The sequence below is a fragment of the Cnephaeus nilssonii genome (genome assembly GCF_951640355.1).
Source record: "Cnephaeus nilssonii genome assembly, chromosome: X".
In the NCBI taxonomy this organism is placed as follows: Eukaryota; Metazoa; Chordata; class Mammalia; order Chiroptera; family Vespertilionidae; genus Cnephaeus; species Cnephaeus nilssonii.
In genome coordinates, this window is record NC_137071.1 from 88,664,687 (window position 1) to 88,680,539 (window position 15,853).

The 15,853-nt window shown below is 44.4% G+C and overlaps 1 protein-coding gene across 1 annotated transcript; it reads right to left on the reverse strand.

Annotated features, from left to right (window-relative positions):
* Nucleotides 1–14,479: 14,479 nt before the first annotated feature.
* LOC307095366 (melanoma-associated antigen 1-like) lies at nt 14,480–15,475 on the reverse strand (the record flags this gene model as incomplete). Its single annotated transcript, XM_079764579.1, has 1 exon — nt 14,480–15,475. The coding sequence occupies one exon, from the start codon at nt 15,473–15,475 to the stop codon at nt 14,480–14,482; it is 996 nt and encodes a 331-aa protein (XP_079620705.1).
* Between the last annotated feature and the right edge of the window lie 378 nt (nt 15,476–15,853).

A 15,853-nucleotide genomic window follows, 5' to 3' on the forward strand; every position in this document is an offset into this window, starting at 1 on the left:
GCGACTGTCCTCGTGAGATGCCTCTCTGGGCTCATTGCCTGTCTCAAGAACTCTGTCTGACTTTAGGGAAAAGGGAAAGCTGCCAGAACATATCTTGTGGCTATCACTCTTTTTGGTCCTTCTCATTCCTGGGTATTACAGAGAAAAATGTGTTAGGAGAACTGGTTATTGTTTGGGAGGCCTGTCTCTTTGTTCTGGTCAAACTCACAGAACACTTCTGCAGCACCCAGAGGACCTTGTGGGAAATCTGCGAATGGGCACTGAATGATTGCCGGAGGGTGACCAGCCAGGCATGGCCTCATTCACGGTGAAAGGGATATCAGACTTTGAAAGAAAGCACCTGTCTCCCCTGGCAAGTGACTGGTCAGCTGTAAAAGTGTCCCTGGGCTCACGAGGACTTGTGTTACACATGTCACATAGCTACTTCGTGACCCAAGGACGGATCTGAAATACAGCTCTGATGATAAAGTGATGGGTACAGATTTTATTTTCCTGTGTGGGCAATCTTTAATTTATTTGGGTCCCTTGTGCAGGGTTATTAATGGTTGTTAGCTGTGAGGATGATGGACTTTCTCCCAGGTGTTGACTGTAATGGCCCATCTTCTGAGCCAGACTGGCTCTGTCGTACACCACTTAGCAGATGGGGTGGCCCAGGTTCTAGGTGGGCTTCCCTTCAAGGTGCCTTGAACTTGGGCTAGAGACACTCAGATGCTGATCAGAAACTTCCTGGCATCATAGGGGGGCCCGTGAGTAAAGACCCTCCTGTTTCAGGATGCATAATTAATGTAAGGTGATTCCCCCAAGTCAGGAGCCAGGCATTTCTGTCTCTTGTCCAGTAGGCAAGGCTCAGGGGACCAGATCTTCCTGGGCTCGCCTAAGGACCCACTAGCCAGATCCTTGGCTGAATAGGAGAAAATGAAAGAGGACGATAGGGATGAATGTCTTTCTGGGGCCAGGATTTCTAGTCTCCTGAGGCTCATCTGATGAGGTGTGTGGCATGGAAACAACAGAACACGGACTCACAATTATCGTTGCGCTGTTTATTTTCCTCCATGTAGTTTTGCCTTTCTTTATTAAAGCCTACATGGATTTGAGAATACAGAGTGGAGATGGTTTTTTGTCACCTATGATCTTACAGGCCTGCATTGCCCTTGAACTGCTCACAGAGTGAACAGTTACCATATAAGGAGTCCTCCCCCTCTTCCTAGTCCTTCAGGTTCCTTGGGTTGGGTCATGACTGAAAGGACAGCCATCATCATATGAAAACAGGTGTTGTACAAACACACCATCAAATAATATAGTGTGTGATTTAGGGGGCTAGGGTCCAGAGCCCCTATGCCGTTGGTTTGGGCAGTAGCCGGGGGAACAAGCATGCCATTCCCAGATACGCCCTCCCCACTTGGGCCACCTGCCTCACTTGCACACCGGACCTCAATGGCACTGCTCGTGGGCCACAGAACCGAGAACTTAAATATGCGGGCGGCACTGGGTACCCAAGGATTGCGTGATTTCCTCTGGGCCTTTTACTCGACTTCTTCGGTGCCTTTTTAATGCTGAATTCCTGCCAAGGGTCTGGTAGGGGGCAGCCTCTTGTTTCTCTGGGGAGAGTTGAGGTGGTATCTGGCCAAGTATGATTCATCTGGTTTCCTTTTGTCTTGATGTTCTCGATGAGCCAAGGCTTGTCTTTCTGGAAATTGCTGTTACTCTACACCTGAAACAAAATTAATTCAGTCATTCTGGGAGAAAATATGTCTATTTGACATTAAGTAGCTTCTCAGAATCTTTAGTCATCCCTGCAGGTTGTCTCTAAGAGGGTTATAGTTTTATATGGAAATCGATACTTTCTCATCTTTGGAAAAATACTGTCTCATGTAAAAAAGAGTTATCCCCTGAAGTGAAACCCTTCCAGTATACCATTCTTCTGGGTCTACTAGGAAGGTGTATGAGTAACAGAGAATGTGGGACAAAGGAGGACTTTCTACTTTACCATCATTCTGTTCCCTGAAGAGGAAACTGGAGAGTTGCCTGGGGGTATTTTACTGAATCAGATTCAGCAAGCAGATGGACAAAAGTCTTCAGGCTGTCAGATTAAAATATTTGCTCCTTGCCCCTTTGTCAAAGAACCTCACATTGGAAAGATCTTTCTCAATGATCCCGGTGTCTCTGGCATCATTCCAGTGCACAGACGTGAAGGAGTCATCCTCTATTATCCCGCAAAGCTTTCTTGGGAAGGACAGTCCCAGCAGATCATTGTTTCCTTCCACTTTAGCAGCACCCTGGTTTGAGTCCTCTGATTGTGGGTTTTCTCGGTTCCAAGCTTGGTACCCGTGTCTCTCCAACACCTGTGATAGGAGAAGCTTGGCTCCGTGCATCTCATGGGTACTCAGACACGACATGGAGATGTTCTACATCTCTAATCCTATCACTGAACTGTGGGGTCACAGCAGGGATGCCCAATATATACTGCCCTCAAAATTCTAGGGTCTCAGCCTTGGGGCAACCAGCTGCATAAGTCATGTGATTACACAAAGGTGGTTCACAGCTGCTCTGGAGTATGGTCCTTGCCAAACGTGGGGGAGTGGATGTGCTAGGTCCCCCAGGTTCTCTCATTCCAGAAAGTACAGAAAAATCAGGTTCAGGTTCCCAGAAAGAACTCTCATCTGCTGCCAGGGAGATAGTTTCTTGTTGCTAGTTCACTGGATGTGTTGAAAGGACATGATCCTATCCCTGCTTTCATCCCTATCGAGGGGTCAGGCCTGTTGATGGCCTCTTTGATTGCTCAAGGGAAAGACCTTAGTTAGTCCTAGATTGGCTATCACCAAGCCTGCCTGGGACAGATGGGCCCCTGGGGGACTGTACCTCTAAGAAAATGGTGGTTGGCTTCATCTCAGTAGGTAGCCCCCCTGTCCAATGCACCCTCCACAAGGATGCTGCCTTGGTCTCTTCCAGCTGCTCTTGCTGGCTGGTGGATTCTGCTCAGGTGAGCTCAAACTAAGAGTCCTGCTTTGTTACCCAGGGTCAAGTTTTCCCTAGAGTAGGGTTGTACTCCTGTGTGCTACACCAGCACAGCCATGGGTGAACCTGAGGGCTGGTGGTGAAGGATTAGAAAAGACAGACAGGAGAATAAAGCCAGTGCTAGGTGGGATGCTGCCCTCTGATTAGAGAGTCAGTGCCACAGCCTGAAAGCCGAGTCTTTATTTTATAGCCAGTTTCCACTAGGCAAAGTAAGGGTGTGGTCAAGATGTTTACAATGTTGTCGTCGGTTTCAAATCTATTCAATTATATGCACCCGAAATATATCAAGCCCACATCACTCAGCCACGTGGGACCACAGGTTCAGACCATAAGGTTAAGTTTACAACTACAGCCTTTGGCTATAATGGTGCTGGGACTTGAACGTAGCTTTGCCATGAGAAGATCATATCCTCTCATTAGTCTGAGGCTTGTACCTGTCCAAATGCTGTAGCCGCTCTCCACACTCTTGTACAGGTGGGAGCACAAGCAGTGGTACCTTACCATGGTACCCTTCTATCTAGCTATTCAGAGTATTAAGATCAAAGTTACCCAAAACAGCTAGAAAACATGGATCACAAAAACCACTGTAGTATCCTCTCCTCTATGGTGAAGATGACTTGAATTTGACTTTTGTCCCATCCCACACCCAGACTCTCATCTATGTTCAAGTACATAGTTATGATTATTTTCATATCTGCTTCCTTCAGTCATAGTTACCTAAACAAGTTGTGATTTTCCTTGGTAGTGAGTCTGTGTCCTTGGCCCATGAGTCCTTGTCCCATGTCTTGCACTAAGTGGTATAGCTTGTGCTCACTGAGGGTTGATCCTTTGTTTCTAAAAGTGGAGTGCAAAGGCATTTGGGAACAGAATCCTCCCAAGGTGCCCCTCAGCCTAAGGACTGTATCCTTAATGGAGCACCTGGGTCTAGATTCAGGCTCAGTCCATGGTCTTTGTGCCTCTAAACAGGATTACAAAGCATTCATTCATGAAGTCAGTTTATTCTTGGAGGACATGCCCAAGAGGATAGCTGTTGGTGGGTTTAGGGTGGGAGTGGGGGGCTCCTATTGTCACTGGATAAACAGCCAGCTCCCTTCAGTTGCCTACCAAACAATTATTTCTTAAAGGAGTTATTTAAAGGCTGAAAAGATTTCCTTGTGCACTTTGCTAGCTCATGTATCTGCCGATTAGTTATTTGAAGGGACTTGTCCATTTTATGGAAGGAAAATTGGAGAGAGGACTTTGGAATCCACTGTCTGGAATTTGGTGGAAAGAGGGTGTTTATTTGTTATGATCTAGGCACCCTTGCATCTCAAGGCTTCTGTACGACCATTAGCTAATGTTCTTTGAAGCAAGAGCAACCGAATTTCCACTGTGGTGAAGAATATAGAACATCAGACTCATCTTTTCTTTGAAGATAAAATATTCACACTGCTGACTCCAGTGGAGTTGAAGAAAGCCATTAGGAAACTGGCCTTCCTCAGCTAAGCCTGCTGGGTCCCAGAAATCCAACTGTTGGTACCATGGCCACCAGTCAGTCTTTATTAAGCACCATGTTAAGAACCTTTTGAGAAAGAAGAACAAAGCTATAGAAATCACAATACCTGATATCAAGATATGCTACAAGGCCATTGTCAACAAAACAGTTGGTATTGATAAAAGAGCAGGTATATGGATCAATGGAAATGAACAGAGAGCCTAAGAATCAACCCACACCTATATTGGGAACTGATATTTGACAAAGGAGGCAACAGCATACAATGGGGTAAAGACAGTCTCTTCAAAAGTAAATGGTGTTGGGAAACTTGGATGTGAAAAAATGAATCAAAACCACCAACTTATACTTTTCAGAAGAATTCATTCAAAATGAATAAAAGACTTAAATGTAAGTTGTGAAACCATAAAAACCCTGGAAGAAAACATAGGCCATAAAATCTCAGACATCTCACATAGCAATATTTTATGCCAATATGTCACTCCAGCTGTGAGTCTGGCTTCTGTCTGAGCTGCCCTCCCCCTGTGGGAGCCCACTGACCATGGGGGGAGGGTGCGGGGAGGGAGTAGCATCTGTGTTGAGCATGTGCCCCCTGGTGGTCAGTGCACATCATAGCTACTTTTTGTTGTGCATTTCAGTGGATTTTCACATTAGGCTTTTACTATATAGGATAGTCAAGAGCTGGAAACAGTGCAAATGCCCCTCAGTAGAAGAGTGGATAAAATAAACAGTGGTATCCTATATAATAAAAGACTAATATGTAAATTGACCAAACAGTAAAACAACCAGTCACTATGACACACCCTGACCACCAGGGGGCAAATGCTCAATGCAGGACTGCTCCCTGGTGGTCAGTGTGCTCCCACTAAGGAGCACAGCAGTGGTGGCAGGAGCCTCTCCCTCCTCTGCAGCAGCAGTTAGGATGTTTGACTGCCAGCTTAGGCCTGCTCTTCACAGGGAGCGAGTGCATGAATTTTTTCCACCAGGCCTCTAGTATTTACATAATGGAATACTACCTGGCAGGAAAAGAGAAGGCATTCTTACCTTTTGAAACTGCATGTATGGACCTGGAGATGATTATACTCAGTGAAATAAGTCATCAGAGAAAGAGAAAACTATATGATCTCACTTATATGTGGAATATAATGAACAACATTATCTGACAAACAAAATAGAAATACACGCATGAGGACATGGAACAGACTGACAATTGTCAGAGGGGGTCAGGGAGAAGGGGATTGGATGAAAGTAATTGAAGGGATTAGCCAAAGAACATCCATGGACACAGATGACAATGTGGTGAGGGCCAGAGGGTGCGGGGAGGTAAGGTGCTGTGGGAATTGGGCCAACGGAAGAGAAAATGGGGATATTTGTAAGAATGTCCACAATAAAATAAAAATTTTAAAGTATATTGGTATTTACAGTTATCTCCTCATAGGACATAAATAAAGGGCCATTGCTCTCAGATGGGATGGAGGGTGAGGCAAGGGAGAGCAGAGTAATTCTGAAGGGAATAGGGTGCCTGTGTGTCAGGTTGAGAGCAGGAGATTCTGTGCAGCCTTAAAAGGAGCCATCAGTCATGACCAATTCAGCAGACCATGATCCAGGGATGGACAGGAGGGCACCCAAGGGAAGACCAGGGGAAGGGTGTTGTCATGAGGGAAAATGCTGGGTTGAGGGAAAATGATGGGACGAGGCAGAAATCCTGGCACCAGGAAGACTCAGATATCAATAATCCTCAGACAATCCCCACATTATGCTTGATTCTCAATGTCACCTTCCTTCCTCAGGCCTGCTCTTGCCTGGGCTCCATGGTTCTACTAATTGTCATCTGAAAGAGTTCATTCATACTGAGAGGAGAACTTAATTGTGAGGTAGAAGGTGTGCCATGGGCTAGGAAGGCAAGAAATATCACGGACTCCTGATGAATTCGGGTAAGGGGTCAATACTCCACGATGCCACTTACTAGCCATGTAATCCTGGGAAAAGTAGCTGGCCCAAGGTGCATCAAGTTGTTCCTCTGTGAAGGAAGTGGGTCTGATAATCTGTCTTGTGGGAATGCAGGACAGTGTGGAGTGTTTGTAAAGCACCACACACAGCGACTGGAGAAGATTGGAACTCTGATGAATGGCAGCTATTTCTAATATCATTTTTATCCCAGATTCTTCCACTCTGGCACTGTGATTACTTGTTTGTTATGAAGATCATATTAGAGAATGTGCTGTTCAGTAAGGAATAGAACACCCAACTGGCCAAAAAGGATGTACCCAATTCATGGATGTATGCTGAAATTCAGGTGTGGGGAGCCTTCACAGCTGGACACAACACAAAGATGCTAGAAAGAGAATCTAGGAACAATTCTTTCCCTCAGTCCAAACTGCTCTTTCATCCAAACAAATGCTTTCATTCATTTCACCCCCACCCAAAATAAACACCTTGATAATGATTGGCCAGATCACACTCAAGGTCATTAACATTCAATCCCAATTAGGCTGTGGGGTGTGGCTCTCCCAGGCCATAGTTACTCATATCCCAGTAACTGTATTTCTGCAGAAATCTGTGCAGATGATGGGTATAATATGCCTAGTGATCATACTGTCTAAGTCACTGAGACTGTGTGCAGTAAACCACCCTTCCTAACCAGGTGGAGATTTCCCTCTGGTTTATCCATGATCCCAAAGGAACTTGTCCGGACAATTCTCCATTTCACACTTCCCTCTCACACGCAGACACACAATGTGCTGCTGCCACCCTCAGCTGCCTTACAATCAACCCTCTCAGAGGGAATCACAGTTTCCCACATACCTTGGCTCAGGCCATGCTCAATTGAGTGCTGTTCCCTGGAGGGCCACAGTCTCACCTGTTCTGTTACTTGTTCTGTAGGACTTAGGGGACACCTAACCCCTTCCTTATATGACTTCAGTTCCTACACTATCATCCTGTGGGTGGGTGTGCCCTGCTTAATTTAGTGTCCCCACTACTAACACAGGGCCTTTCAGCGGACACAGGCTCAGTGAATGTCTGGGGATTAAATGAACCACTGAGCAGGGGTCCTCTTTATTCAGATGAAATCCCTCCACTTTCTTGCCAGAACCAAGGAGCCATAGATAAGTTGTTTCATGGAAAGATAGACGAGAAGAGATAAGAAGCAAAAATGGGGAGAAAAAAGATGGCGACCGGCAGGAAGGTAGGGAGAGAGAGAGTGTGAGTGAGGAACCCATAGAGGAGAGTGTAGATGTGTGTGGTGTGTGTGTGTGTATGAGATAAGGTCAGTTAGATTCTGCAGGTCTTCCAAGGGGCTCCCGAACAGGGCAGCCCTAGACGGCGGAGCCCCGCGCACAAAGCGGACACTTCTCGGCGGCTGGTGCGGACGCAGAGACCACGCCATCTTGAGAAACAGAGCTGCCTGAGACGCGGATCCTGGCTTCTGACACAAACCAGGACCCTGCAGCCACCGGGGACAGAGAACTGCTATCACAGCTTCAGACAAACAAACAACAAGAATCCAGACTTCCCGGCAGATTTCCGTGAGTCAAAGAGCCTATCCCCCTCCTCGCAGGCAAGCTGATAGCGCCATAGTATCTGATAGACCTGCCCCTCCCCCAAGCTGCTGAGCACCCACAGGTGCGCGGAAAGCGCCATAGTAACTGATAGACGCGCCCTTCGCCCAAGCTGCTCACAGGAGCGCGCACAGACAGCACCATAGTAACTGATAGACCCGCCCCCAGCCCAAGCTGCTGAACTTTGCGCAGGGACACGCTCCCTCTTAGGGAACTTGGCTCGCGCATGGGACAGAAGCGGCTCCCAGTCGGGGAAATCTGTCAGTGCGCACAGAGGGCTCCCCTTCGGGGAATTTGGGGAAATTTGGCTCTCGGGTCACAGCTCCCCCTTCGGAGATTCTTAAGAGCCTGCACAGAGGGGCTTCCCTTTGGGGAATTTGGCGCGCAGGACGGACTCCGCCCCCCTTCTGGGACTTTGGGAGAGTGCACTGAGCCTGCTCACCTTCAGGTTTTTAAGAAAGTGCGCTCTAGCCGGTTTGGCTCAGCAGAGAGAGCACACACAGGACGCAGCTCCACTTCAGGGAATTTGGCACGCCGGACACAGCTGCCTGGGATCCCTGACTCACAGCGCATTCACACTAAGAGCCAGCGACCCCAATTGTTGGTGTGTGCACACACAGGGACCCTGATTCTCAACGAGAAACCGCACAAGGCAACAGAGACTTTGACACTCGAGTCTTGGTGCAGACACAGGGAAACTCTGACTCCTGGCATATGCTAAGGATCTCATTCTCGGCACATACCAACAGTGTGGTGCAGACAGGGCCCCTGATTCTAAATGTGCACACGAGACCACACAGAACACTGGGGACACTGATCCTGGGCAAGTCTGGTTCCCACCAACCAAAGACAGCCACACGTCCTAGTGTCAGAGCACTTCAGTGAAACTAGGGTGGAGCGAAGTCCCCACAGCACACGACCCAGGTCCACGCAAACGGAAGCTTGAGCTTTCTGGTAATAGCCAGAATGGGGAAACGAAATAACTCACAGAGGAAAGAAAATGTGGAGTCGCCAAGAAAGGAAATTAGTGAAAATGAAGCTTGCAACATGACCGAAAAGGAGTTCAGAGTAATGGTCATGGAATTTATACATCGGATGGATGAGAAAATCAACAACTTATGCAAGAATCAGGAAGAAATGAAAAGTGATATAGCTACAATCAAAAACACCATGGAAAGTTTCAACAGTAGACTACAAGAAGCAGAGGACCGAATTAGTGAGTTAGAAGATCAGGTACAGAAACAAGCTCAAGCTGAACAGCAATTGGAGAAAAAAATTAAAAAGCAGGAGGAAAGCCTAAGGGAGCTTCGGGACAACATGAAACAAAGTAACATGCGAATAATAGGGCTGCCAGAAGGACAAGAAGAGCAGCAGGGATTAGAAAATCTATTTGAAGAAATAATGACAGAAAACTTCCCGGATATGGGAAAGATAAAAGTTACGCAAGTAAAGAGAGTCCCAAGCAGGATCAACCCCAAAAGACCCACACCAAGACATGTCATAATTTCAATGGCAAATATAAATGATAAAGAGAGAATCCTAAAGGCGGCAAGAGAGAGACAGAGAGTTACCTACAAAGGAACACCCATCAGATTGTCAAATGATTACTCATCAGAAACACAACAAGCTAGAAGTGAATGGAAGGAGGTATACAAAGTGTTGCAAAGCAAAGGACTGAATCCAAGAATACTATATCCAGCAAGACTATCAATCAAAATTGAAGGGGAAATCAGGAGCTTTGCAGACAAAAAAAGCCTCAGGGAGTTTATCACCACCAAACCAGCAATGCAAGAATTGCTAAAGGGAATACTGTAAAAAGAAGAAATAAACAGGTAAGAAGGAATACAGACACAAAAATAGATATGACTGCAAACAAATACCTTTCAGTAATAACTTTAAATGTAAACGGACTAAATGCTCCAATCAAAAGACATCGAGTAGCTGAATGGATAAAAAAACACGACCCATATATATGCTGTCTACAAGAGACCCACCTCAGAACAAGAGACTCACACAGATTGAAAGTGAAGGGATGGAAAAATATCTTTCAGGCAAATGGAAATGAAAAAAAAGCTGGGGTAGCAATACTTATATCTGACAAAATAGACCTCAAAGTAAATGCCATAACAAGAGATAAGGAAGGCCACTTCATAATACTAAAGGGAGAAATCCAACAAGAAGAAATAATTCTGGTAAACATATACGCTCCCAATATAGGAGCACCCAAATACATAAAAAAACTCCTGGAGGATATCAAGGGAGAGATTAATAGCAACACAATCATAGTAGGAGACTTTAATACCCCACTATCACCACTGGACAAATCCTCTAAACAAAAAATCAGCAAAGAAACAGCAATCCTAAATGACTCACTAGACCAGATGGAATTAATTGACATCTTCAGAACATTTCACCCCAAAGCCACAGAATATACATTCTTCTCAAGTGCACATGGGTCATTTTCAAAGATAGACCATATGCTGGGTCACAGGCAAAGTCTCTTCAAATTCAAGAAGATAGAAATTATATCAAGCATCTTCTCAGATCACAGTGGCATAAAACTGGAAATCAACTACAATAAAAACAATCCAAAGAAATCAAACACATGGAGACTAAACAGCATGCTATTAAACAAGGACTGGGTCACCGGAGAGATCAAGGAAGAAATAAAAAACATCATGGCAACAAATGACAATGAAAACACAACAATCCAAAATCTATGGGACACAGCGAAAGCAGTCTTGAGAGGGAAGTTCATAGCTCTACAGGCCTATTGCAAAAAACAAGAAACAATGGTAATAAATTACTTAACCCTACAACTCAAAGAGCTAGAAAAAGAGCAGCAAGAAAAGCCCAGTGTAACCAGAAGGAAGGAAATAACAAAGATCAGAGCGGAGATAAATGACATAGAGACCAAAGAAACAATACATAAGATCAACAAAACCAAGAGCTGGTTCTTTGAAAGGATAAACAAGATTGATGGACCTCTAGCCAGGCTCACCAAGAAGCAAAGAGAGAGGACCCAAATAAACAAAATCAGAAATGAAAGAGGTGAAATAACAACAGACCCCGCTGAGATACAAAGGATTGTTACAAAATACTACGAACAACTCTATTCCAACAAACTGGACAATCTGGAGGAAATGGACATATTCCTAGAAAAATATAACCTTCCAAAAATCAATCAAGAAGAATCTAAACAACTCAATAGGCCAATAACTATGGACGAAATTGAAGCAGTCATCAAAAAGCTTCCAGCAAACAAAAGCCCGGGGCCAGATGGCTTCACAGGAGAGTTTTACCAAACATTCAAGGAAGAACTAAAACCTATCCTCCTCAGACTATTCCAAAAAATTCAAGTGGAAGGAACACTTCCAAGCTCCTTCTATGAAGCCAGCATCACCCTAATACCAAAACCAGATAAAGACAACACAATGAAAGAGAATTACAGACCAATATCCCTCATGAACATAGATGCCAAAATCCTCAACAAAATTCTAGCAAATCGGCTCCAGCAGTACATCAGAAAGATCATACACCATGACCAAGTAGGATTTATCCCAGGAATGCAAGGATGGTACAATATCCGCAAATCAATAAACGTGATACATCACATAAACAAATTGAAAGATAAAAATCACATAGTCATATCAATTGATGCAGAAAAAGCATTTGACAAAATCCAACACCCTTTCTTGATAAAAGCTCTCAACAAGGTGGGAATAGATGGCTCATACCTCAACATAATAAAAGCTATATATGATAAACCCACAGCAAACATCATACTCAATGGACAAAAACTAAAGACATTTCCCCTAAGAACAGGAACAAGACAGGGATGCCCACTCTCACCACTCCTGTTTGACATAGTACTGGAAGTATTAGCCATTGCAATTAGACAAGAAGAAGAAATAAAAGGCATCCAGATTGGAAAAGAACAAGTAAAGCTGTCTTTATTTGCAGACGACATGATATTGTACATAAAAAATCCGAAAGACTCCGTCAAAAAACTCATAGACTTAATAAATGAATTCGGCAATGTAGCAGGATACAAAATTAACGCCAAGAAATCTATGGCCTTTCTATACACCAATAGTGAACTTACAGACAGAGAGACTAAAAAGGCAATCCCATTTACCATCGCACCAAAAAAATTAAGATACCTAGGAATAAACTTAACTAAGGAGGTAAAAGACCTATACACGGAAAACTACAGGACACTGAAAAAAGAGATAGAGGAAGACGTAAACAGATGGAAGAACATACCATGTTCATGGATTGGTAGAATCAACATCATTAAAATGTCCATACTACCCAAAGCAATCTATAGATTCAATGCACTCCCCATTAAAATACCAACGGCATATTTCACAGACCTTGAAAGAACTCTCCAAAAATTCATCTGGAATAAAAAAAGACCCCGAATAGCCACAGCAATCCTGAGAAAGAAGAATAAAGTAGGAGGGATCTCAATACCAGATTTCAAGCTGTATTACAAAGCCACTGTTCTCAAAACAGCCTGGTACTGGCACAAGAACAGACATATAGATCAATGGAACAGAATAGAGAATCCAGATATCGACCCAAACCACTATGCTCAATTAATATTTGACAAAGGAGGCATGAACATACAATGGAATAAAGACAGTCTCTTCAATAAATGGTGTTGGGAAAATTGGACAGATACATGCAAAAAAATGAAGCTTGATCACCAACTTACGCCATACACAAAAATAAACTCAAAATGGATACAGGACTTAAACATAAGACGGGAAACCATAAAAATACTAGAGCAATCCACAGGCAGCAAAATGTCAGACATATGCCAAAAGAAATTCTTCACTGACACTGCCCCTAGGGCAATGGAAGCTAAAGAGAAAATTAACAAATGGGACTACATCAAAATAAAAAGCTTTTTCACAGCAAAAGAAACCATCAACAAAACAACAAGAAGGCCCACTGCATGGGAGAACATATTTGCAAATGGCATCACTGATAAAGGTTTAATCTCCAACATCTACAGGCAGCTTATACAACTTAATAAAAGGAAGATAAATGATCCAATAAAAAAATGGGCAACAGACCTAAATAGAATCTTTTCAAAAGAAGACAGAAGGAAGGCCAAGAGACACATGAAAACATGCTCAACGTCACTAATTATCCGAGAGATGCAAATCAAAACAACAATGAGGTACCATCTCACACCTGTCAGAATGGCTATCATCAACAAATCAAGAAACGACAAGTGTTGGCGAGGATGCGGAGAAAAAGGAACCCTCGTGCACTGCTGGTGGGATTGCAGACTGGTGCAGCCACTGTGGAGAACAGTATGGAGTTTCCTCAAAAAACTGAAAATGGAACTCCCATTTGACCCAGTAATCCCACTCCTGGGAATATATCCGAAGAAACTAGAAACACCAATTAGAAAGGATATATGCACCCCTATGTTCATAGCAGCACAATTCACCATAGCTAAGATTTGGAAACAGCCTAGGTGCCCGTCAGCAGATGACTGGATCAGAAAACTGTGGTACATCTACACAATGGAATACTATGCTGCCATGAAAAAGAAGGAATTCTCATCATTTGCAGCAACCTGGGAGGAATTGGAGAACATTATGTTAAGTGAAATAAGTCAGTCAATGAAAGAAAAATACCACATGATCTCACTCATTTATGGATAATAAAGAACATTATAATCTTGAACAAAAAGATAGATACAGAGACAGTAAAGCATCAAACAGACTGTCAAATTACAAGGGGAAGGTTAGGGAGAGGTGGGGGAGATAAGAGATCAATCAAAGGACTTGTATGCATGCATATAAGCATAACCAATGGATGCAAAACTCTGGGGGGTGGGGGCATATATGGGAGGGGTGTGTGGGGAGGGCAATGGTAAGATATGTACACATATAATACCTTAATAAAAAAATTGAAGAAAAAAAAAAAAGAAGCAAAAATGAACAACATTTTGCCTTTTATTTTTCTACTTCTTATCTCCATTGATTGTACTGCTGAAGTCTTTCCATTTCCAAGGAAATACACTTATCATGCTATGTTATCTAGTTTGGGATCACAAACTAGAAAGGGACGTGTCCCAATTTGTGTTACACAGTAGCAAATCTCTTACTCTTGAGCTGGACATGTACAAATACACGTGACCAATGTCCTTTACAAACTTACATGCTAAAAGCTTATGAAAACGTCCATGAAAAGAAACATTAGAAAATTGCCTTTAAAATTCACAAAGTAATAAAGCAAAAATTTTTCAATCATCATAGGAGCCCAAACCATTCCCTGGGCCTCACTAGTGTTTCTCCTCAAACACATAGTTGAAAATGGAACGCACTTTACGCCCAGCAAATTAAGTTAATGCACAGGGGCCTGAAAAGTGCCTGGGTGCAACTCTGGCTCAGGCATAGTGGTTCTCATTACACTCAGGCCCTTCAGGCAGGAATGGGAAGAAACGGGGATCCCTGTCATTAACCCTGAGCACAAACTTGAGGGCTTTCGATGTGGTGGTCTCAGCGTGGGCCCTGGGACCCCACAGGAACTCATAGCGTGCAGGATCACTATTGGGGACCTGGCGGTAAACCACGTATTGTTCCTGCACCCAAATTTTAGTGATGAGCTCCCTGGGCTCCCCATAGATCCAATGTTCCTTCCCATCATGCACCCCTAAAACATTCAGTGCTTCCCAGACTTTCTCCTCAGGGGCACAATCACCCTCCGCAGCAATCACCCACAGAAGTGTGACCAGGAGGCCAGTGTTAGGATAAATATGTCCATCGCTCATTATCCCATGATAGGTGAGCCCCAAAGAGGTGACCAGGACGTAGGTATGGGCACTAGGGCCCACTTCCTTCACATCAATACCAAAGACCAGCTGCATGCACTCAGCTGCTGCACTGAAGATCTCAGTGAAGTGGTCATGATGCTCTTTGATGACACTACTCAACATTTCTGCCTTGGTGGTCGGCTCCTGTGCACGATACTTCAGGAGCAGGAACTCCACCATTTGTGACATCTTCGAATGCACTGCTTCTTGGAGCAAGGAATCTGCATCATCTTCAGGGCCTCCCTCAGTGTTTGGACCCTCCTCCTCGTGGCTGTTGGAGCTCTCATCTTTAGATTGGCTCCATGGAAAGGCTGCCAAGGAATGGGGGAATGGGCAGGAACCCTGAGGACACTGGGGAGGACTTGGTGTCTCAGCAGCAGACACCTCCTCTAGGCAGTCTATAAACAGGTCAGAGGGGGAGGAAGACAGAGATGAGTAGAGAGACACAACCTCCTCCTCCTCCTCCTGCATAGCCCAGAACATCTCCTCTGCCACCAGGTTGGGCATCTCCCTTGGGTCCTGATGGTCTTCCTCAAGATTGCCGAGCTCACTCATATGATGGCCAGGCATGATGACTAGTGCTGAGACAGTGACCGAGTGTGGGCAGAAGATGGGCGATTTGGACTCACGGGCCTGGGGGAGAGGGGGAGTGTAAAAGGCATGAGCTTAGAAACACACCCTCGGCAGCTCTGAAAACAGTGACTTATAGGTCTCTCCTTTAGGGTTGTACATAGGCCTCACAGGGCTCACTCCTGATTAGCCTGTCCACTAAGAAACTGAAGTAGGAAGTGACATGACTGCTTAATGCAGTTCCTCATGTTGTGGTGACCCCCAAACATAAAATATTTTCATTGCTACTTCATAACTGTAATTTTGCTACTGTTAATGAATTGTAATGTAAAATCTGTGTTTTCCGATGGTCTTAGGAGACCCTGCTAGCGGTTCTCA